The sequence below is a fragment of the Artibeus jamaicensis genome, unplaced genomic scaffold (genome assembly GCF_021234435.1).
Source record: "Artibeus jamaicensis isolate MK-2021 breed Jamaican fruit bat unplaced genomic scaffold, CSHL_Jam_final scaffold_474, whole genome shotgun sequence".
Lineage (NCBI taxonomy): Eukaryota > Metazoa > Chordata > Mammalia > Chiroptera > Phyllostomidae > Artibeus > Artibeus jamaicensis.
The window spans coordinates 17,442,559-17,465,756 of NW_026522046.1; the positions used below are offsets into that span (position 1 = coordinate 17,442,559).

The window sequence follows — 23,198 nt, forward strand, 5'->3', positions numbered from 1 at the left end:
ACACCCGTAAAGCCAAATTCAACAGTACAATTGATGTTAAACAAGAATCACTTCGAGATGGCTAACAGAATGGAGACAGAGAAAGGAAAAATAGCTTTTAAAGTGTGTGAAGTTGAAGCATATGCATGTGTAGAATTAAAAACTACATCACACAAACTAGGAATCAAAAACATTGCGTGGAACGCCAGTTAGAGTTATACTCACTTGCACTGTTATGTATCACATAATGAACGTCTGTTTGGTTTATTTCCTTCATACTACATTGAGAATTTCAGGAAAACTGGGGTTATAAAAATGATCAATCTTGAAAAAGTATGTACAGATAAATGTAAAATCACAAACTAAAAAAAAAAAAATCCCCACCCCCATGCACTCAACTTACAAAAGACTTTCCCATGGAAGGAAAGTTCCAGGACTCCCCCCCCGCCCTCCCCACACCCCCAGTTCTATCTTTCTGGCTTACAGCTAAATGACCTCGGAGCTGCAGGGGAGGAACAGAGAGGCATCTTCATGAGGCTCCCATTGTCTTCTGTAACAACAGTTTGAAAAGTGTCTTTTATTTCTCTCCCCCACACCCAACTCAGCAATGTTTGCAAGATAATTGAAATTTAAAGTCAGAGAGAGAAAAAATGTAAATATATAACTTGTATGGACAACAAAAGAACACCCAAGAGCTAACAGTGGGCAAAACCACGAGAAAAACATGTGGGCATTATCTGAGCTGAAGATTTATTTTTAAGGCAACAAAATGGGATTTGGGGTGGAGGGGTATTAAGACTACAAAATGCCAGAGAGGATGCTATTCTAGACCTTTGGCTTTGGAGCCTGACAGAGGAGGGGTTTCCCCAACGAGGGCAGTGAACTAGGGCCACAGGCCCAGCATCCACAGCACCTCCATGGCTGGCAGGCTGGCAGCTCTCTTATACGTGGGCACTCTTAGCATGAGTGGGGGAGCTGGAGCCCGAAGAGTAGTAGAAACGGTTTTCCCCAAATGCCTGGGCATCTCCAGCGCAGCAGACGATGACACAGCCACCCACGAGGCAGAGCACAGCTCCGATCCAGCCTGCATACAGGGAGTAGCCAAAGCTCACGATGGTGGTCTCACGGTGGGCGCACACAGGGAACCAGATGGTGGCGACAATGGCGCAGAGAGCTGGGGAGACATGGAGAAGGCTGTGACTGGGCACTTCATCACACACCGAGTACTGCGGGCAGCCCACCCTTCACTCCTCACACACACATCCCTGGCTTCCCACCCACCCCAACAGACTCCAGTCACACAGCTCTGCTCCCTCCATGGTCTGAACCTAAAGGTTTGCATCTATAGAACAAGTGGATCAAAAGGTGGCGTCCAACTGCCACGTCCTCATTTTTTCAGCAGGTGAGAGACAAAAGAACTCCAATGTAAAAACCTAGTAATAAATCACAAGTCTAAAATACTGTCTTTGTATTTGCTTACATGTATTATATAAATATATATCTTGACTTTATATATCTATAGTTATAACTCTATCATTTCACTTACCCCATTGTATTATAATTATCTCTTTACATGTCTATTTTCCATTCCAAGTTCTGAGTCCCTAGACAGCAAGGACCATGTCTTATCTTCATAAAGTCAGTATTTGGCTCAGTGTGAGGCACACAGCATGTGGTCAGTGTACCCCAGTGGAATGACCGAATGACCTGACTTACTCAGGAATGGGAAACGTGATAGTGCCCACTTCAATTTTCCACTCTATTTTTTCAATTTAGTCAACTCACAGTACAAAGACCTAAAACAGCTATGAAAATTCTCTTACTGTGGGGAATTACTGCCAGGCATCAGTGTCACATCAGCCAGGAGTTTGGGTTTGTGTTATGCTGTTCACAACCACAAAAATCTCAACACACAAATGAACAACAGTCCTTGGAGCAAAAGAGTTCACCCACTGAGGGATTTTACAGTCATGATATTTGTTGTGATGAATCAGAACGGTTGAAACTTATAGTCTTGCACCAACCAGTCTAACTTTCAGATTTGGCTTAGGTTTTAATGGTAGAAATCGCCTCTGTATCATTTAGGTTTTTCCCTCCTCCTCCTAAACAAAGTAGCAAAACAAGGTCAGGCAGGAGCCTACAGAGACTTAGACATTTTTGTAGCCTCTAGACCTGCACTGCTGAAGGGGATGGCCACAAGCTACACAGGCTACTGAACATTTCTCATGAAGCTAAGGAGACTGAAAACCGAATTCTGAATTTTGATTAATTTACATGTCAATGCCTACATGTGGCTAGTGGCTACCATACTGAATTGAACCACACAGCCCTGGACAAAATAACCCCGTAACTCCCTTCATTATTATCTAGATGCTCACAGACTACATGCAGGACAGAAATTTTAGTTAAAGCTTTAAGTTAGGATGGCATGTTAAAGTTAACAGATCAAAATAATAATAATAATATGATGATGATGATGACAATGATGATGCTTTCAACAGTTAGTCATAAAGCCTTCAATGAATTCAAGACAGTTATTGAAATATTTGCTACCTGGGGTACCCTGGTCACTTTCAACTCAGCAAGCTTCTGATTTCCACTCATACTGAGTGATTTACTAACTTACCTCTCTACCCACAGAGAAGAAGTATAATTTTTTTAGCATCAGCACTCAACCCTAACAGCCCCATGCATTAATTCTAAACTAAAGTTTTAAATCTTATCCATTTTCAAAGAACTGTCTCATTTCCCGCCACGTTGCTTGTAACACAGGTCTTTGTTGGCAACAGACTAAGTCTACCCCACAAACCTGGGTTTAGACAAACCCAAAGAGATGCAATTTCTATCCTCTAAAAGTTTAGATCCCAAGGAGAAGTCAGAGGGAGAAAGTAAATTTGGGTCTGAATTACTAAAATTGGCTCTCTAACTGTCTAAATGCACTCCATTAATTGTGAACTATTCACATATTTTAAGGAGTTTATATAGGGTATCTAAGAAGCTAAAATCCATCCAAACGTTAATGGATGCATTTTTCTTCAAAGGTAAGCACAATCATGCTTTTTTAATATTCTTGTATAAGTACCATGAATAGAATGTTCTCAAGAGGACCCGTGCTAATCAAATCTTCCCTTTCCAGCCCAGGGCTTTGAACACCTGAGCTACAGGGAGAGGTCTATTTCTCTCTATTCATCTGGTGGCAGATTCCAAATCTGGCACTCTCAGGGAACTGCTTGGCTATTGTCACAGCCATACTCACAGCGAGGCACAGAGGAAAACCTTTTTCTTTATCAGGACAAGTGACAGAATCCTCTTCTAGAGTGTGTCAGCCAAAGAGAACTGATCTTGAGTTTTTGTATCAATACACAATTCAACTAAAAACCCATAGACTCCAACAGCAAGAAGTTATCACTGCGGGCAAAAACAGTAGCATAGGAGCTTCCAAACACTCAAGCCTGATTAGAGGGAAAAGGTAGGAGCGCAAAGCTGACTTCCAAAGGAAGAAGGGATCTGCTTCCCAAACAACTGATTGGGTTCAATCCAACCAATATTTCCTATAAATAGTTAACTGGTTGTCCAACAACTTAAATTAAGTTTTATATATTTTTTGTTTATATTTAAACATACACACATGTACACACACAAGCATTGCCCACATTTCATGTAAACCTCACTTAATTTTCAGATATGGTTTAGATTTTATAGAGTAAAATCAGAAATTACCTCTAATCTCATTTAATTCTTCCCCTCTTCCTAAGCAAACTAATAAAACAAGGTTATTTTCATATAGGGAAAGACTCAGGTTCAATAAATATTCCAAAAGTATTCATCAATCTTGATTTTGATGTTTCAGGGATTTTGTCAGGTTTTATTCCAATATAATTCACTAGAAAAAGAAAAAAAATCAAAAAAATGTCTAAACATTTAAATAAAGAACCTATAGGAGTGGATGAGTGAATGGGTGAACGGATGAACAGACAGACTGACAAATGAGAGGTAGTCTCAATTCTACTTTCCACTTCGTACACACCAAAACTAACTTCCAAAATCATGATACGTTACCCATGACTTTAACACACTTGAAATTACAGGCTCATGATTTACCTCATTAAAGATGGCCTTCTTTTATAATCCAGGCAAAATGAGGCAAAGGAACCCCAGCAAGCTCTTTATTTCCCAGCAGATAAATGAACTCTGGGTAGAATTCCTGTGGCTCTCAAAGATGAACCACATCAAAACCACTGAAAGATGACAGACCACCGTGCAACATGAAAGGAAATGAGAGGTTCACTGGAAACAGTGACCTCCCACTGAACTCACAATGAAGGAAGTTTACAAACTGAAAAAGGAGAATTTATTCAACTTCAGAAGTGGTTTGAAGGGAAAGGAGGATATGTTTTAATCAATAAATTTCAAAATCAAAGTCAAATCATGACTCAACTAAATGATGTGAACTAATAGAACTGGCAATAATTTTTAGCTTTCTGAAAGACATGTAAGACCTGCTAGATTTTTCTGTTTGAACACACACACACACACACACACACACACACACACACAGGAAGGGGCAGTTTATAATGGTCCTCTTTATTATTGTAGAAAAAATTTTTAATGTTTTTCTTAAAAAGTCACAGTTATGTATAAGGTAAAGGAAATTGAAGAAAGACAAAGGGGATTTTCATTGTTTTTCTTTCAGGTGAACCAACCTTGTTTTTAAATTAAGTATCTGAAAACAGGACAGGGAAGTTTTAACATGAATTTTTCAGTCTGTTTCTCTTTATTAACTTCAGAAAATGCAATAGTTTACTGCACAAGGGAATAAAATCTGCCAATTGTGAGGGGAAAGCCGAGTGAAAATTGGAGATATTCTTAGCTTCAAAAATAAAAGAAGGAGAGAAGGGAGAAAAGCTCCATGATGTAGATAAAGATTCATCTGGACTTGGTCCTCTACAGGTAAAATTCATTGCTCTTCATTAAATAAAAATGTTTGCCTCTTTTGATAAGTTTCAAATAATGGGAAACTATGCGTTCTTTAATTGGCAGAATACACCATTATTAAAAGTGAGCACTGATCTTCATGTAGCCAAACACGGAAAACATTTGGAAAGGCAATTTTAGAGCAATGAAATATAAGTGTGTTTTTAATCCCTTTAGGAATTTAATGACAAATAGATGTGATAAAGCCAAATGAAATCAGTACAGGTGTGTTTGGAGGAAACAACTTAGAGAGACAGAAAACCATAGAAAGACAGACAGACAGACGAAGAGGCCCAGAAAGGCAGAAGACCAGCCCCTGCTACTTCTGTCTTCCTCCGTGCGCACCTCTGTCCTCAGGCTCTGTCTTTCAGTGTGAAGCAAGGAAGGACTCTCCAAAGCATCATTTTTAATACAAAGCAATCTTCCCATTAAAATCACTTAAATCAATCTGACTTATATTAGTAATACTGGAAAAAATCTTCCTTCATATTATTGATATTTGCTTCCAAAAAATCTGGGGGCTGGAAGAAAAGGGGATGTACATAGATGAAGAAGGTTGGCCATGACTGGATCACTATTGAGAATGAGTTTGGGTTCATGGGGGTTTACAGACTACTCTTTATATTTTGTGTACGCTTGAAATTTTCCATAATAAAAGCTTTTTTAAAACTCCCCTCCAGTTAACCTTTTACAATGTATCAAACATTGTCTTCTACAACCGAACTGTTACTACACACGATCAATATGGCAACCAGCGTCAGCTTTTCACAAAGAAGCCAGTTAATTCAAGGCAACCAGACAGCTTTTCTGAAAAGCTCTTGGTTGCAGTCATATTTATCTGATGTTTCCTCACAATTTGAAACTAGAAAAATTTTTGTTTTTCTTTTTTTATTTATCATCCTTAAATTTTGACTGAAGAAAGCATAGTTGCCAAAGCATATATTCCTCTTTTATGAACATCTAATTTTATAACAATCATCAAGTGGATGGAATATTTGAGTACATTATTTTCCTGGCCCGCTTCCAGCACTTTCCCCTTTATTTCTATTCCGTACATCAGTATCGTTTTCCCCCCATAACCATTTTTCAAAGCCAGTCTCATGGTTATTTGTTGATTTTTTAGAAAAATCACAGAACTTAGAGGCAGGAGAGACCTCACAGAGCAGTTACTGGTAATTCCTCCAATTTGACTGACAAGGCCATTCTCAGCCACACCCACACTAAGACGCCACACCCTTTCCATCACTCGTGTGAAACTGGATTTAGATTAGGGACTTGTTTCTATAAAGATAACGAGTTTGGAGGAAAAATTGTTCTAATAGTTCTCTTAAGACTCTGCAATTAAGAGCAACACCCGAGAATTCCCACTCCCGCGAGACATCCAACTCCGTGTGCACAGCAAGCTCAATTTGCCCCACATTTGCTCGTGTTGTTTATTTTACTACTGTGTCAGTGTTAGCCTGCAAGTTCCCAGTTGTTTTAACTGGGAACTTTAAAAAGTTGTTTTAACAACTTTTTTTCTAATACAAATAGGATTCCTGGGACCATTTTTTAAAAGGAGGAAAGAAGATGAAAGGTTTCCATTAAGAAGGAAAACACATCTCCTTTCCTTCCATTCCTATCCCATCTCTCTAAGACACACCTGAATCAAGTACTTCCTAACTTACAGCGAGAGAAGCATTAGACTGAATCATAACTAAACTTGAGCCTTTTCAGCTTGGTAGCTTAAGGTAGCTTCTTATAATGTGATAAGCAAAAAAACTCCGACTATGGATCCCTACACTCTTGTTTCTTTGTTTACAAAGTAAACAAAGGAACTATTTCCATTAGCACAGGCTACGACCTAGTATTTCCAGGAACAGACCATGGTCTCTCCTTACCAGTTCCACTGGTGGGGAGTACACTGCAAAAATGAGACATGATTGAACGAATGCCCAACAGCCCCGTGGGTTAGCCCTCTGGTTCCTCTAACCAAACACAGCAATAACAATGGCAACCATCTGTTGAGCATGTATTATGCGCCAACACCCTACTAAAGAACTTAGATCATTCTACTATTCTAACCAATTTCGGAAAGCATTGCTGCTCCTGTTTTACATAAAGGCTCAGAGACATTAAGTTAACTGCCCCAGTTCACACAGCTGGAAAGTGGTAAATCTGAGACTCAGTACAGTGGGTCTGACTCCAAATGTGAAGATGAAGCACAGCCACCTCCTGCCTCAGCAGGGGCTTGTGAAAAACCACAGATTAGATTCGCCTCAGATCCATTCTGATCTGCGGAGCCTGCTGCTCCCTGCGCTACTCCTCCGGCTTCAGAAGCCAACAGCCTTGGGCCTCCACTGCTTCCCCCACAACAGGAACCAAATCCTCACACCCTTAAACTTAGACTGCTGAGAAATAGAGCTGCTGTACAACCATGGTTTTAAGCTTTGGGGAAAATAATTAAAGATTTTTCAGGACCAGAAAGAACAGATTTTAATTAACCATGTTTACAGTCCCCATACTAAGATTAACTCTGGCACTGTTTCCAGTTCCTGGACTCCCAAACCCCCCATGATGCCTGGTGCCCTCTGGTCACAGACCACGCCTCAGCTGGGGCACCGCTCGTGGCCCCCAGACCATAGCACGAGCTCAGCACTGGCTTCTCCCAGACAGAAGCCAGTCCAGAGCCACACAAAGGAACCCTTCACTCCCTCTTGCTCCTCCCACCCTCTGCCGGCAGGGAAAACAAGGCTCTAGGGCTCCGTGGAGAGAAGGCCTCGGGGAGACCAGCAGGTGCCACACTTGAGACAATGAGCTTTACATTTCCAGAGCTAGCTGGTTCCAGTCAAAATAACACCTAACCCAGAGGCGAGTGGCCACTCCCTGAGAAATAAATCCGGACAGGGGCAATCAAAGAAGAAGCCGATAACACTGGAAATGCCAAGGCTACAAGAGGCCAAGGAGCGGTGCCCTCCCTCCAGTCCTAGCAGAGTGGCCAGAAAGGTGCAGCCTCCCCGAGGTTCCGATCACTCAACACCCCCTGCGTCAGCCCTTCCATCGTTTCATTCCAGGCAGCAAACGGACTGATACCCAGCCTCACTCACTTTCCTTCCTACAATTCTGCCTACACCCACCAACCCTTTAAAAAAGGTAAAGAAAACTGTATTGAATTCAGCTAGGCAAGTTTCAAACAACTGGTTGCTATTTTTTTCAAATAACCCTTATTATTCAACTGGGCAACTAGGTTGTTTTCAGGGGGGTTAAAAATGCCAATGTGTCTATATGTGCTTTGCTTTTATGTCTTTGTTTTCCATAGGGTTTGAGCTTGGTCTTGTGGGGGTTTTAACGTATGCCCTTACTTGGGGGCGTTCTGTGACACTTGTATGGAAGGCCAGGATCTCTGAAGATGAACCCCTAATACAGCAGACACATCTTTGGCTGTGCACCTCGTAGCCAAAGAGAAAGCCTTCTGGGGCTTCCGTGAGAATATGAGAAAAGTCACAAACACAGGCAAGTGTCTAGGATGAGATGGGTGTCTTCTGGATTCTACAAGCCAGTTTACTTGTACAGCTTTTTCTGGCCTACCTGTTGGAAAGGGAATTTGGATCCAAACACCTGACTGTCAAAAGTACCGGATGAGTTAGACGAGGCACCTGACGCTGTGACTGTGTGTTTGACGTGGCACTCCCACACACAGACATGGATACACATTCTCTGGACATGGAACCAAAACATCCATGTCCAGATTCTTCTCGGGAAATTGCAGTGGTACTCTGCTCTTTTCACTCCTGTTACCACACACACACACACACACACACACACACACACACAGGCTCCTGGACATGAGTCTGGACATGAGACACAAACATTCTTTTTGGTCCCGTGTCCAGATTCTTCTCGGGAAATTGCAGTGGTATTCTGCTCTTTTCACTCCTGTTAACACACACACACACACACACACACACACTCCTCCTTTGAATTCTCTGCGGCTTCACAAGCCCCCCAAACCTCCATTCTTTTGTCATCTTGTGAAATGGTGTCCCTAACTCTTGTGTCCCCTCACTTCACTGGTGTCACTGCGGGTGACCATTTACTAAGTGGCAATGGCCCACACAGAACCCTGATCTCTTACCCTCACCCTTTAAGCATGTGGTCTGATACCAGTTTGAGGATGGGATTTCATTGTCCTGGGAGAACCTGACTTTATACCCTACTCACACCAGTTCCTCCTCACTGATGTATCAGTGCACTTTACAACAAGAGTCTTTAAAATTTGTGTCTTCTGTTAGGATTCAGAATGTGTTGGTGGAATTGGCATTCAAGAGAAAAATAGAGAAAAATAAAATCACTGAAGATCATGGAGCTAGAAACACACTCCTTGCAAGGTGGTTAAATCAAGCCCACTTTGTGCGGGAGTAATCAGAAAAACTGAACAAGTATATACCATTTCCTGGGCCAGGGCTGTTCCTTCCTCCAGGCCATGGCCTGACCATGACCTGACCATGACCTGACCACCTTCTTTCCAACTCTCAAAACTTATCACAGGATCCTCTGCTCTGGGGCACTCCTCCGATCTGGCTGAGGTGCCTTCCCATGTGTGTGCACAGTGCATGCAGCTTTTTAAGGTGAGCACATACCATTCATTATTAAGATGTCCAGGCACACTCAAGGCAGAGACTGACAGTTTTTCCAACGCCCCCAGGGTCTGCCGGGGTGCCAGGCACTTGGGAGGAGCTCAGAGAATACTTATGGAATGAAAGATAGACTCATGCCCTAGTGATCTGCCACACTCAGCATCCTACTTTTCCATCGCCCTCCTCTTCCTCTATTCTTTTTTTCTCAATTAACTGAGCTTCTCAATCCTAACTACACATAAACTCATCTGATAAAATATCTTTTTCTGGCTTTATACCCTGAAATTTTGACTCAACTGCCCTGCTATGGGACCTGTGAAGCCTGAGAGAAGAGCCACTGTGTAACTCTTTTCTGTCCTCTGGTCTCTCCCTCAGGTATTTTCTACCCTCCCAATCCCTGTTTTGCCTTGTTTCTTAACTCATGTTCATGTTCAGTGACCTACCCCACCCCGGCACAGATATGACTTCTCCCTCTGCGTAAACCGCCTGTGAAACAAAAAAGGATACACATTGGGGGTGGGGGGGTCTATTCCACAGGGGATTCTTGGCTTTCCCTTAAAAAGCCAAGGCATCTCTTGAACTGGATGAAGCAACAGCAAGATCTGACATTCATCACATTTACTCAGAGTTGGGAGCCACACAGAACGCTGTCTCACCCAGCAGAATGAGCATAACACCAGCCAGCTGGGCCCGCCTGTACTTGGCCACGCCAGGTTCATGACCCATTCGGATGCAGGGGAGAACTGTCAGCAGCAGGAGAATGGCCGGCAGACCCAGGACCGAGGCTGCAATCATCAGGGCTCGGCAGGCCTGCACATAGCCTAGAAGCAAGAGAGCAGATGGGCGGGTTAGACCAAGGGTCGCCTGGGACTCTGAACCCTGCCCCACAGGAATTCCGTGCCACTTGCCTTCCTCCCACCTGCCCATTCCAGGACTAAAAGGTGTTAAATGTTGCCCATGATCATGTCACATGTTCAAGGTTTAAGGTGACTCAGTGACAAAAAGGGGAGTTTGAAGGACAGAGAGACTAAACAGGGATCCGGGTTTAGACCACTTCTCCAGGTTTCAGGATGAAGGGGCCAGGAGTCCAATCACATTTTTATATCAACTTGTAAAGGATTCAGAAGCCTTCTTGGAAGGCTTCAAACCTTCCAAGAAGCCTTCTGTGACGGGCGGGCTATCAGTTCCAATCTGTTGTTGACATGCTCTATCTGTGTGACCTTGGGCAAGTTACTAAACTACTGTGTCTTGTCACTTTCCTCATCTATAGGGTACAAATAAGAATAGTACCTACATCTCTCTGACCAAATTCAACAGAGATTAAGTTCGTTAGTTTGTGCAGTGTTTAGAATAGTGCCTAGCACATATGAAGCATTCTAAAAAGGATACCTATGGTTAACTGGTGTTACTACTCCATTATCATTGCTTCAAGGCATCTCCCCAGCCCCAGGGGTTCCTGGAGTGCAGACGCCTGGATTAGTTAACTCTGCCCACTGTGTATGTAAGTAAACAATTATAAATGAAGGAATACCCAAGTTGAATAAGAGAGAAGCAAAACTACCAAAACTTTATACTGTCAAGTAAAATGCCGGGTAACAACTCTATTAAGAAACAGGTTACAGTATTACAATATTTATGTAAAATATGTCTGATCTACTGGGAGAATCTGACAAAATTAAATGTATTGTTTCTCATTAAAACACTCTCCCTCCTCTAAAAAAAAGTTGTATTTATAACTCTTTTGGGGGGTGGGGGGCTCAGAGCAAATTAGAGCCAGTAGCACGGCCTCAGGGGGGCAGAGTTCATGAAAAAGTCAAAAATGAGCCCCAGCTTCTGCCTCGTAGGCCAGGACCCTCACACCAAATCTGGCCGGCCTGATCCGTGCACCAAGATGCAACCGCAGCACTGTCTCTTGGCAGGATACGCTCTGCTAGAACTCGACTCCACCAGGGTACTCTTCTGATGACGGCCCATCCCAGCTTCTTCAGAATTAAAGGTAACCCATCGACCAAGTATCGACCGACTTGAAGATCTCCAGAGACGACCCACAGAAAGTCTGGGGCAGGACCTCTGACCGCAGCCTTGTGCCCCTCCAGCTTGTGGAAGAGCTAGGGCTGACACAAGGGAGACGGTCAACCAGAAACTGAGGTTCTAAAATTTAGGGTGTGGGCTGCCCACATGCTAGGTGTCAAGGCCACATCTGGAAACCAAAACACGGACACTGTTCCCTCCCAATGTTCAAAGGACAGGGAGAGCAGGAAGGAGTAGGCCCTCCCCAAAACATCCTCCCTGTCAGACAGTCGATGTTCTTTCAGAATAAACCACTGGGCAGTGAATGCTTAGGAAACTTAATTTCAGGGGAAGGAAGCAGAAAATAATTTAATGCTTCAAAGATTCCTACAAATATCTTGCTTGATTTTCAACAGAAAGAGTTTTACATTTCTCATCTCATTTAACCCCCAAAACAACCCTAAAAGACAGAGGGTTAGTTTGATTTTAACTTTTAAAAGAAGACAACTGGGGTTCATAGAGGTTAGTAACCTGTTCAGATGACCCAGATCTTGTGCACGGGATCTGACCCAAGATCAGAGACCCAAGTCTGACCAAGGTCTATCAACACCAGCACTAAGGGAAGCTGGGTCCACACCTGGGTTCCCAAGAACTGCCATTCTAGAAGTACAAAATGGAGAAAGGGGTTGTGAATGCAGGACTGGCATGCATTGTGCACACCTACTATGTGCCGGGAGCAATTCTGGGTCCAGAAGAGGGTGCAAAGAAGGTAGGAGGTCACCTATATTCTCAGGAATTCCAAAATCCAGTAGGAGAAGGGGCTTATGAGCAATGAACAAAAATCAAGTCAAATTGTGCTGTGATGGGGATAAGGGCCAAATACCAGGGCAGCAAGGAGGAAGTGGGGGAGGGGGTCGACTCGAACTACAGGGACTAATAGGAGACACTTAAGGGGAGGCTTAAAGGGGGAGCAGCAAAGCTCATCCCAAAGGAAAAGAAGCACAGAGACAGGCTCCCAGACTGGGGGCCTCGGCCTGCTGGGTAGCACCGAGTTACGTGGCTTGTTAAGGATACTGGCGTATGCATTGTGTTCAATGCTCATGTCCACAAAGGCTAGCAAGACGTAAGGCAATTAATCGTGCACTATTGGCGAGGGCTTATATATCTGCGTGGCAGGACACAGATTCCAAGCAGAAAATGTGAAGGGGTTCCCGCGACGTTGTCAGTCATCCCACTAGTTCAAGGTTTAAATCTGAATTGGAACTGCTGCTCAGACTTCTTCAACCCGGCAGCAAGTGAAGATGGGCCCCCGGCCTGCTTTGGGTTGGGGGTGGGGGACGGTGGGAGGCCAGTCCCTCCCTCCCTCCTTTACCCATTCTGAGACACAGCTGGCCGGGAGGGGGCGACCCTTTGGGGTTGCGCCCTCCAGGGACGCCCGTTCTTCCCTACAGGGGTGGGGAGGCTGGGCAGGGCAGACAGACGCCCCCACAGCAGAGGCGCAGGGAGGGAAATAAGACGGGCTCCGGGGCCTGCGGGAACCGACCTGTGGCAGCTCTGTGGGCCCTAAATGTGTCACCCGTCCCACGTCCCACGAGGACAGGGAAACTCGCTGCAGCACTTGGCATCTCTCTCTCTCTCCTGGCCTCAGCAGACAGCGTCTAACGGGAAGGGAGGGTACCTGCGGAAGCAGGCCGGGCTGGGAGATGAAGTTCTAGTTCTGGTCCGTTGACAGCGGGAGTATGGGCAGGCGTGGAGACAGTTATTCACATGGGCTGGGATGCCGGTTTGTGTCTACGTCTCAGGTCGTTAACTTCTCAGGGTGACTCTGCCAGTGGCCACCACTACCTTCCCAAACTCCAGACCAGAAAGCTGTGGCTGAGCTTTCTTGTTCGGTTCCTCTACAACAAGGTGAGACTCATGGTGTCAGAAATAAGCCCAACAGGCTTCAAGGGCTGAAAATGTTTTGCCTAGTGCCCCCTTCCCCGTCTGCCCCAGGGATAAGGTTTTGGGAGCAGCCACTTGCTAGGCGGGGGTCCTTACCCGGCAGGATGAGGATGTCCACCAGGGGCTTGCAGTGGTACAGCCCCGTGGCCATGACGCAGTCAGCCCACAGCCCCTTGGAGCCCAGTTCATCCAGCTTGCGGCACGTAGGGATAGTGTAGCCGCAAGTCACCACCCAGTCATTGGTGGACGTGGTGACGATGATGCCGATCCAGCCTATGAAGCTCGTGACAAAGCCCACTACCTGCAGACACGTGGCCACCATCATAGCCGTCCTGGTGTCCCTGCGTCTCGCCCCTTACTCACTGGCTGTGCCCGCGCCCCGGGATGGACCGCACCTGCCCTGGTCCCCCCTCTCGCGCGCTCGAGAGCCGCTGGCTGGCGACAGCCCGCTGCGGGACGCTGGAGGCGGCGTCAGGCCCGGAGAGGCTGCAAGCCCAGCTCCGACGGCGCGACCAGAGAACTGCCGGGACCGCGACAAGCGCACTAGAGTGGGGCAGGGCGGCCAGCCCCCGCCCCCTCTTTAAACCCCGGAGCCTGGCGCGAGCGCCAATCGGAGATGGCCCCGGGTCCCGCCGGCCAATCGCGGGGCGGGGTCCGGTGTGGGCTGTGTTGGAGCGGGGTAAAGGAGGGGGCGACCACGGCGCCCGGCCGCTGGAGCATCTCGCAGTCAGTGTTGGAAAGTAAAGTATTGTAATCTATCCAGGTCCCAAAACTGCGGAGCGCCAAGAGGGCTCCAAGAGGGCTCACGTCAGGCGCGAGTTCTATTTTGCTGGGAAGTATTTCTCTTGTTGCCTCTCATCCCCATCCCTGCTGAGAGCAGGGACCCCGGTGCTCCCGTGGGCGTCCCCTGCAGTTCCTCCGCTGGACTGTAACTGACGAGCTGGGAATTGCCCTTATAAGGCACAGAGGTGAAGCATTCCGCATACCATAGCTACAAGTTAAAAGAAAAGGATCCTTTCTCTAGTCGAAAATCATCGGAGGCGTCCAGGACCAGAATAACTAACGGTGATAACGACAACAGCAACTCATTGACCCAGCTGTGTCATGTACTATGTGCGTGCATTTATATTTATGTATTATCTCGTAAAACCTCTCATTAACTAATTATCCTAAAAGCCATTTGTAGTAGGAACAATTGTTGACTCAATACCCCTGAGGAATCAGTATGAGAGAGGTTAAGTTGCTCACTTCACACAGCTGGGAGGGAATAGATGGCAAGGGCCCGCCTCCCCACCCGCCCGCTAAGTATTGCCACTTCCTGAAAATTCGTAAAGGGCTCATGCGTCCCATGTTTGACACAATGAAAGCTAGGCTGACTGCTCTGAGTTCGCTGTAAGTTAATACCTGCACTCTCCTGAGAACACTGCCTGGCCCAGAGCGCTCTATGAATGTAAGCTATCATCATCAACATTAACCTACCTTCTCTCCAGTAATTCAGAGAAAACCCATCATGGGCATCTTTCCATCATGTAAAGAAGTCCTCCTGTATTTATAATATTAAACAGTTTTAACCCCCTTTGGAACAATTGGCTTATCTTATGCCTCTCTATCACCATCATAAGATTTAAACATGTGAAGGATTTCATCGAGCACAAAAACTTCCTACTCAACACTCTAAGATGTGCATCTTAAATCATAGGTACTAAGCTTTCTCACAGCTATCCCTGATACTGGGGGTCAGGGCAAATTACCACGTCATCCAAGGAAGACTGGCCCTGAGGAGTCCCCAGAGAGCTCAAGTGCACAAAGAAACGGCTCCGTGATAGATGACAGGGCATCGAATATTCAGTGTCTGTGTGTGTAGACTACCTACACCTTAAGGAGAGCACAACAGTTAAGAAAGAAGACCAGGATGCCTGGGTTCAAACCCTGGTTCCACTACTTAACTAGCTGTGGGACCAAGTTCCTTTACCTTTCTGGGCCTCAGTGTTCTCATTTGTAAAGTAGGAATAAAAATAGTGCCTGCTTCATAGGTTTCTTGATGATTGAGTTAATATACATACAGAGCTTAAAACAATGTCTGGCACACAGTAAGAACACAATAAACCCAGGCTAGAGTTATTATAATATGATGATTCAGAAGTCTTGCTCTTTGTGTGTTCTTCCTGTATTCATACAAGTTTGATTGTGGAAACTGTGCGGAGGTCTGGCCAGAAAGTATCCAGCCATGTAACCTGAAAAAAAAGAGAGGCATCTATTGAAGATGATACAAGAAACACTGAGCATAGGACAATGACACCTCAGTCCCCTTCAAAGTAGGCACCTTGGGACCTCACACAGTTCTCCCAATCGCCATTAGCTGACCCTGAATTCATTTTCCTGAATCTCATTAATGGTCCTAAATCTCTTCCCTTTCAAAAGTCATTTTAGTTTTGGGAAAGGCTGGAGGTCGAAGGGTGCCAAATCTGGACTGTAGGGGGGGCTGAGTCACCTGGGTGATTTGATATTTTGGCAAAAAACTCTGCATGAGACACGATGCGTGAGTGGACACATTATTGTCATGAAGCTGCCAATCACCAGTTGCCCATAGCTGCGGCCTTCTGAATTATCTGAATAGCTTCCGTGGAGGAATGTTCAGTCTTAACACAAAATTGGATGCAGATTCATTGCTCTACTCTCTCAGTCATTTTGAATGTGACGGCCACACAGTCCACATGCTCACTCAGTGACGTCTCCTGCCCCCACGGTGAAGTCATCCTTGTTCATGCACTCCCATTCCAGTTCCTTGGCTGCCAGGGTACACTGATTTGAGTGAGCCATTGTCATTATGCTGACAACGGCTGAACTTTTTCTGGACAGACCTCGTATATTCCTCTGATGAGGGAGCCATTCACTGTGTTTAGGAGCATTTCATCACCAGGGTCTATTGATCCGGATATTTTCAGATATTTCCTTACAACTTTAAAAATAACAGCTTTTGTATTAAGTAAAACGTAAAATCTAAAACCCAAACAACATTATTTCATTGAAAAAACATTGATAAAGTTTGTGCTCTTGTGATTCCATTAGCATTTGGCAGTCTAATGATAAAAATCCAACCAGTACCAATAAGAATTCAACAATGCCCAGATTACTCACAGGTCACATACACACAGCTATTTATAAAGCCAGATTCCAGAACTCAGGCACTAGATGGTAGAGTTGTCTGTCAAGTTGTTAAGACCTTGGGATGGAACCTCCTGAGTTCACATTCTGACTTTATCACTTGGGCTGTCCCTTAACCTTCGGTACACTCAGGTTCTTCATCAGTGAAGTGAGGATGGCAGATGCCCCTACAAGGTCATTGTGATAAAACTTAAGTAAGATAACTTATACAAAGTGCATAGCACAGTTCCCAGCACTGATGGACACTCAGAAATATTACCTACAGTTAGTATTATTCATAAGCAGTATAAAGCAATTAGAAATATGTATTGCCTTTGATAGAGACAATAATTATCTCAATAATTCCCAATAATTATCTAATGGGAAAGAGTGTAAAATAATGTCTAAATGCTCTCATGACAGATACAATAGCCACTCAAAGGAGGCCAGCAAAGCATAAACTTTTTGATGAATTAACCATAAGTAGAGTATGTCTACTGAAAAGTTAGTGGGGCAGCCAGGGAAGCACTGGGAACCAACAGGCAGATAATAAAGGAGGATCCTCCACCCTCCACAGGAGATGGTACGAGGCTCCAAGGATGTGGTCCCTTTGGCAAGGCCCTCGGTATAGCGGGGAAGTCCCTCAAGCTGTCTTAACTAAGAGACTTTCTCTAAAATCACCCACACTCCTTGGCTAGGACTCTACTTCCCAAACCCTGCTTGTGATTAGAACCTGACTTCCCACAAAGCATAGATCAACAAACTGGCACTTCAGGTCCACCGTGGTCCCAGGCACTCACTCCATCGGCTGTGAGAGTCGAGCTCTCTGGGGGCAGTCATCCCAGGTAGGTGTAGACAGTGAGTCCCCAGACCTTCCAGGGAAAGGTCTTTCCAGCAATTTTCTCTCTTCACATTTCTATAGTATGTAACAGAACTACTAAGGTATACCTGGGGCTTCCGGCCTTAGGTCCAATAGTTTTCCCATTATGAAAAATTAAGTGTCTTTCCTTTGGCATCGGCATAAATTCCTTAATTTTATTCTTATTTGAAGATACTTAAAGGGGAGGATTAGAGAGCCAGTCAATGCCCTATATCCCAGATGCATTACTAAACTATAAACTGTTAACTGTTCTACAATTTACCTAAAATCTACCTTAAAAATGGTCAATCAAACTAACTTGTGATTCGTGTCATACTGGCAAATTTGGCGACAAGCATGGAAAGCCCACATAGAAAGCAAAGCTTGGGCCGAAGGAGTGGGTCCACAGTGACTACTAGTGGTTGTCTTTTATCATTGCATGGCTGGTAAGGCATTATCTGTGTAAAAGAAACAAGATTAATGACAACTTCCCAAATGCCAAAATGTATGCTTATTAGATCCAAATGCATCGTACATTTCTCTGGGAAAACTTTCTTCATACATTAAAAAAGATTCACCTCTTTAGGAAACCAAACATATGAACACAGTGGACATGTATGAAATTACTTAGGTGAGATTATTCATTTAAAAATAAAGTACTTTGGCCCTGGCTGGTGTGGCTCAGTGGATTGAGTGGTGACTTGCAGACTGAAGGGTTGCTAGTTTGATTCCCAGTCAGGGCCTGGGAATCAAATACCTGGGTTGCAGGCCAGGTCCCTGGTGTGGGGGCGCACAAGAGGCAATCACAGATTGATGTTTCTCTCCCTTTCTTCTTTCCTCCTCACCCCCTCTCTAAAAATAAACAAATAAAATCTTCTAAAAAATAAAGTACTTTTAATAAGTCCCTCACTTGAAAGATAAATTTTTCTGGTGAATTTTAATATTGTAAAATAAAAAAATTCCACATACACACACATTTTAAGAAACATTATAATACAAATTCATAGTGTAAATGAATGTATCAAACATTGATCTACTAAAATGAAGCACCCCGTGAGTTTTGGAGTTTTGCCTATTTTGCTGACCGCTGACACCTGGGTGTGGCACAGTGCCGAGCAAATGTAAAGGCACTAGACATGCATCCGTCCAGTGGAGCTGAATTGAAGGGTTCAAAAAAACCAGAAAGATTGAATTTGAAAGACTCCAAGTTTCACTAGGGTTCTGTCTAGTTGGTTCGGGCTGCAATCACAGAATATCTCAGACTGGGCAGTTTATAGACAACAGAAACTTGTTTCTCACAGCTTTGAAGGCTGGAAGTCCAAGACAAAGGCACTGATCAACAGATTCAGAGTCTGGTGAGAGTCCTCCTCCTGGGTCGGAGACAGCAGCCGTCTTCCTGTGTCCTTACGAGGCAGAAGAGACAAGGGCGTTCTCTGGAGTCTCTTTTAGAAGGGTTCTAATCCCATGCCTGAGATCTCCATTCTTACGACCTGTATGTATTTTGCCATGTATAGTGCGCACTTTTTGCCCAGTTTTTTTTAGGGAAAAATAAGGATGCATACTATACGTAGGTATAATGATTTACATGCCATGGGTAGAAATAATAATGGATATAATAATCCTGTGCATAATGTACACAGAAACGTGGGTGCATATTATACACAGAAAAATATGGTAATCACCTCCCAAAGGCCCCACCTCCAAACATCATCACATTGAAGATTAGGTTTCAACATAGGAATTTGGGAGGAGACTCAAATATTCCATTCATAGCAGATGGGAATCTGAAGACAAGGTGCAGGATGCATCAGGAGATGGGAATTAGAACCAGTCTAGAAGTGGACAAGAAACAAAATAAAACCCTTTGTGATCTCAGGCACTCATCTATTGTCCTTGATACAGTGGCACAGTCTCCAATAGAAGGGGCGTGCGGGGCTCAGGTCTCGAGCAGAAAGTCTGACTACCCAGAGACACTGGCCTCTATCACAGTACCTCCAGGAAGAGAAGAGCAGCAGCACCTTTACAAATTACTTCTGCCTGGAATTTCAAACTCAGCTGCTGGGGGGTATTGCCTTTTAGGGGTTCCATTTCTTGGCCTTCATGGCTCAATTATAATGCCAATCCTTTAGAAGCCATTTTATTCCAAATTTCCCCTCCTGTAGCTTGAAGATAAACCAAAATAAGGAAAACCTGTTACCTGGGGTGTTAGGTTTGAGTGTCATCCCGAATGTTTTCTCTCTTCTGCCTTCAAACAGCCAATTCTATTTATTTGTTTCTCTACTGGAACTTTCAAGATACACTGGATGATGTATCCTGTCTAATTCAACCTATTAGGTGATACGTTCTGAAGAACAGTAAAAGTCCTTAATTTTAGCATAAACCAGAGATCATATTTTCTAAAAATGTAATAGTAATAAAGTATGTAAGCACTAAAGGGAAAAATAAGAAAATTAACTATAAAGAAACACCATTAAATTCTCTCAGAAATTAAGAGCAACTACTTTCATTCAGCTACCTAGAACATCAAAATGCTGAACAATTTGTCCAACATTAAGACTTTTACTGCAAATGTATGAATTATAAAGTGATCAGAACTATCACATGCCCTCCTGTTATTCATTCAATACAAGCTATAAAATCATAAACTGTTATAAACACTACACTGCTCCATCAACAAAATTGCTAGAAGAGAAGGCTATGTCTCAACTGTACCAATGTTTTTCTTTTGTATGTTTGTTTGTTTGTTTGTTTGTTTCTTACATAAGTAAAGATTCTACTTTATGAAATTATCCTGAATGGGAACATCCTTGGACACCAAGAGCCAAGGGAAACATTAGAGCAGGATGGTTAGGGTGCTGGGTTGAAATCCTGGCTCCATTACTTACTGGTTGTGTTACCCCGGATAAGTTATTTAACCATTTTGTTAAGTAACTCTGTTTAGTAACTAATATTCTATTCACTGCCAGTAAAATGGCATTAAGAGTAGTCACTATTTCATAATAGCCAAGTGAATTAAATGCATTGCTATATGCAAAATGCTTGGACAAGCACCTAACACATAGTAAGTACTCAAGAAATGTTTGCTTTTATACAAAGAATAGTTAATCAGTTGATTGTAAACTTGTTTGAAACCTACATAATCTTATCCTTCCTGTTACACAACAATGAAATTCAAGACATTATATAATGTGGTAGCAGATGAACAAGAATTTGAAAGAAAAGCAAATGGAATCTCTTTTCTAACTACATGATAAGGTATTTCTAGTCGCTCCCCTATTTTTGCCATTAAGATTTAACAACTAGATACATTTTTTTTTAATTTCACTGATAATATTTTTTTTGCAGAAATTAGCTCGGCCACTGGAGGGCTCTCATAGCCTCCTACTAATGCTATGTAAAAATGATTCAATAAAAATAACATAAAGAATGAAACATACAAAAATGCCAATTGCAAAACTGATACACTCCTTTTCAACAGTAATCAGCAATATGTGGCAAAAAAATTTAAAATAGCCCTGGCTGGTGTGGGTCAGTGGACTGAGCTCCATCCTGCGAATGAAAGAGTTGCTGGTTCAATTCCCACTCAGGGCACATGCTTGGGTTGAGGACCAGTCTCCCTGTAGGGGCATGTTAGAGGCAACCATACATTGATGTTTCTCTCTCTCGCTACCTCCCTCTCTTCCCCTCTCTAAAAATAAATAAAAATAAGGCCTTAAAAAAAGAATTTAAAATATGTATATTCTTTGATCCAGCTTCTAAAAGTCTAAGGAAATTTACTATTAAAGTGATCAAGCTTTTCAATTTATATTTTGTGTTCAACTGAGTAATATGTTATAAAATATGAATTTCAATGTACGAATTACTAAATTTTATTTCAAAATATCTGTATAGTTGGAAACTAGTTTTGAAATATATTTTTAAAATATGCACAGAAATGTTAATAAGCAGGTCCACTGGGCAATGAGATTGAGGGTTTTTCTCTCTTTTGTTATTCAGGTATTTTCCAATTTTTCATAATGAACATGAGGATTTTTCTTATTAATTTTATAATAAGAAAAAATAATTTTTTAATTTAAAATATTTTGTAGTTTTAAGTATTTCTTATTATAAGGCTCTATAAAGAGTACCCATGTCCCAATATACTGTGTGGCCATCCTGATGATTAATTTGGTCCCTATCTCATTGGAAGTCCTCTTCACCTTCAACATAGTTCAAACCCATTAGGATATAAGACCACACAGGCCTTTTATGACAAAATTTTCACAGCAACCCCTCCCTTCCATTGTGCCGACCCCTAACCCAAGCAATGCCCATGGCACTCATAATGAATTTCTCAGCAGTTCTTACAGAAAAACACCACACTTTCTCATTCCCTGTGAAGGGCTTAACACCTGTGCTTCATCCTGCAGGACATGACCTTCTTTACGCAGCTACTTTCCAGTCACACAAAATTAGTTAGCCCAAGAACCTCCTATGACTGTTCTGAAGGGTTCCCGTGATGCTTTGAATTACCAATGAATTACCCTTATTGCACTGTTTAGTTTCGATTTAATTGTGTGGATTTTTTTCAGAAAGTATAATATTCCATTCATTACTAGCTCCTAACCTATCCTCAGACAGTTCCTTCTGACTATGGTGCTTTCCAACACAGCCACAGCTCTCCCATCCCCCAGTCACATCTCTCAAAGTTCTGTCCAGTTCTGTCATTTGGAACAAGGACACTCCTCACCCTCCGAGGAGAGCTAGATGTACTCCTCGTGTTCCCCTAGCCCTCTGTAAAAAACTTAGCCACACCGCTTTGAAATAATCTGGGCAGGTGTCAGGGATTTTTTTCAAAGACAGAAGTTGTGCCTGATATTCTGGTAAGTCCAGTTTCTAGCAGAATGTCAGTGTCAGGCCAGGGCAAATAGTAATCATGATTTTTAGAGCTAAACACCTTCTCTTAAAGCTAGCCAAACTAAAGTTCCAACATCAATATATTGAATAAAACTCTGTGGTGTAACCCAAGATCATTTGGGGGGACATTCTGGTTCTGTCCTCTGGTAAGCAACCTCTTAGATGACCCCTGGTGACCCTCATCTCCTGGTATTCACAGGATTGTGTAGTGCCTCCCATACTGCTCCAGGGTGAGTCAGTATGAACAATAGCATATGACAGAAGCAATGGTATATTGCTTGCAATATTGGGCTATTAAAAGACTGTAGCTAAATAGGAGAGTGGTAAGCAAAGTAAATAACTAGGAAGCTCCAAGCTCTCATTCTCCACAGACACAACAAAAAGATAAGGGAAAGAGAAAGAGAGAGAGAGGGAGGGAGGGAGGGAGGGCTTTAAGTTTTGGGGTGTTCAGTTTGCCCTTTTCCATACCCAGTGCAGCAGCAGTCTTGATATGGAAACAGTAGCAGCCCAGTTCCCAATTCTCCCCCTTAAACAAGAGGCAGCAGAGCAGACCATATTTGCAAATTATTGTGTACATTTGTTCTGAGCTGTTTGGAGGACACTTGAACTACTGACACAGACTAGTCTTCAATTTGCCTGCCTTGTAACTTAGGGGGAAATACCAGTGGGTGCTGCTTATAAAAGATGTAAGGCGTACTACAGATTCACAGGTGCATGGGGCAACTAAGGACTGAAGGAGAAACAATGATGAGATTCTTGGGGAAATTAGGACATTC

At 43.4% G+C, this 23,198-nt stretch overlaps 1 protein-coding gene across 1 annotated transcript; it reads right to left on the reverse strand.

Annotated features, from left to right (window-relative positions):
• Window positions 1-445: 445 nt before the first annotated feature.
• On the reverse strand, window positions 446-14,061 carry CLDN11 (claudin 11). The gene is made up of 3 exons (XM_037137489.2): window positions 13,620-14,061; window positions 10,226-10,390; window positions 446-1,153 (listed from the first exon to the last, which is right to left on the reverse strand). Exons 1-3 carry the CDS (start codon window positions 13,846-13,848, stop codon window positions 921-923), a joined length of 627 nt encoding a protein of 208 aa, XP_036993384.1. The 5' UTR covers window positions 13,849-14,061; the 3' UTR covers window positions 446-920.
• Between the last annotated feature and the right edge of the window lie 9,137 nt (window positions 14,062-23,198).

What these genes read in the sequence shown, in the direction of transcription:
- CLDN11 (XM_037137489.2), bottom strand. Translation starts at nt 13,848, where the DNA reads ATGATGGTGGCCACGTGTCTGCAGGTAGTGGGCTTTGTCACGAGCTTC. An exon ending in GGACATCCTCATCCTGCCGG is followed by an intron (nt 10,391 to 13,619) that starts GTAAGGACCCCC and finishes TCTTGCTTCTAG; the next exon opens with GCTATGTGCAGGCCTGCCGA. An exon ending in TGTTATGCTCATTCTGCTGG is followed by an intron (nt 1,154 to 10,225) that starts GTGAGACAGCGT and finishes ATGTCTCCCCAG; the next exon opens with CTCTCTGCGCCATTGTCGCC.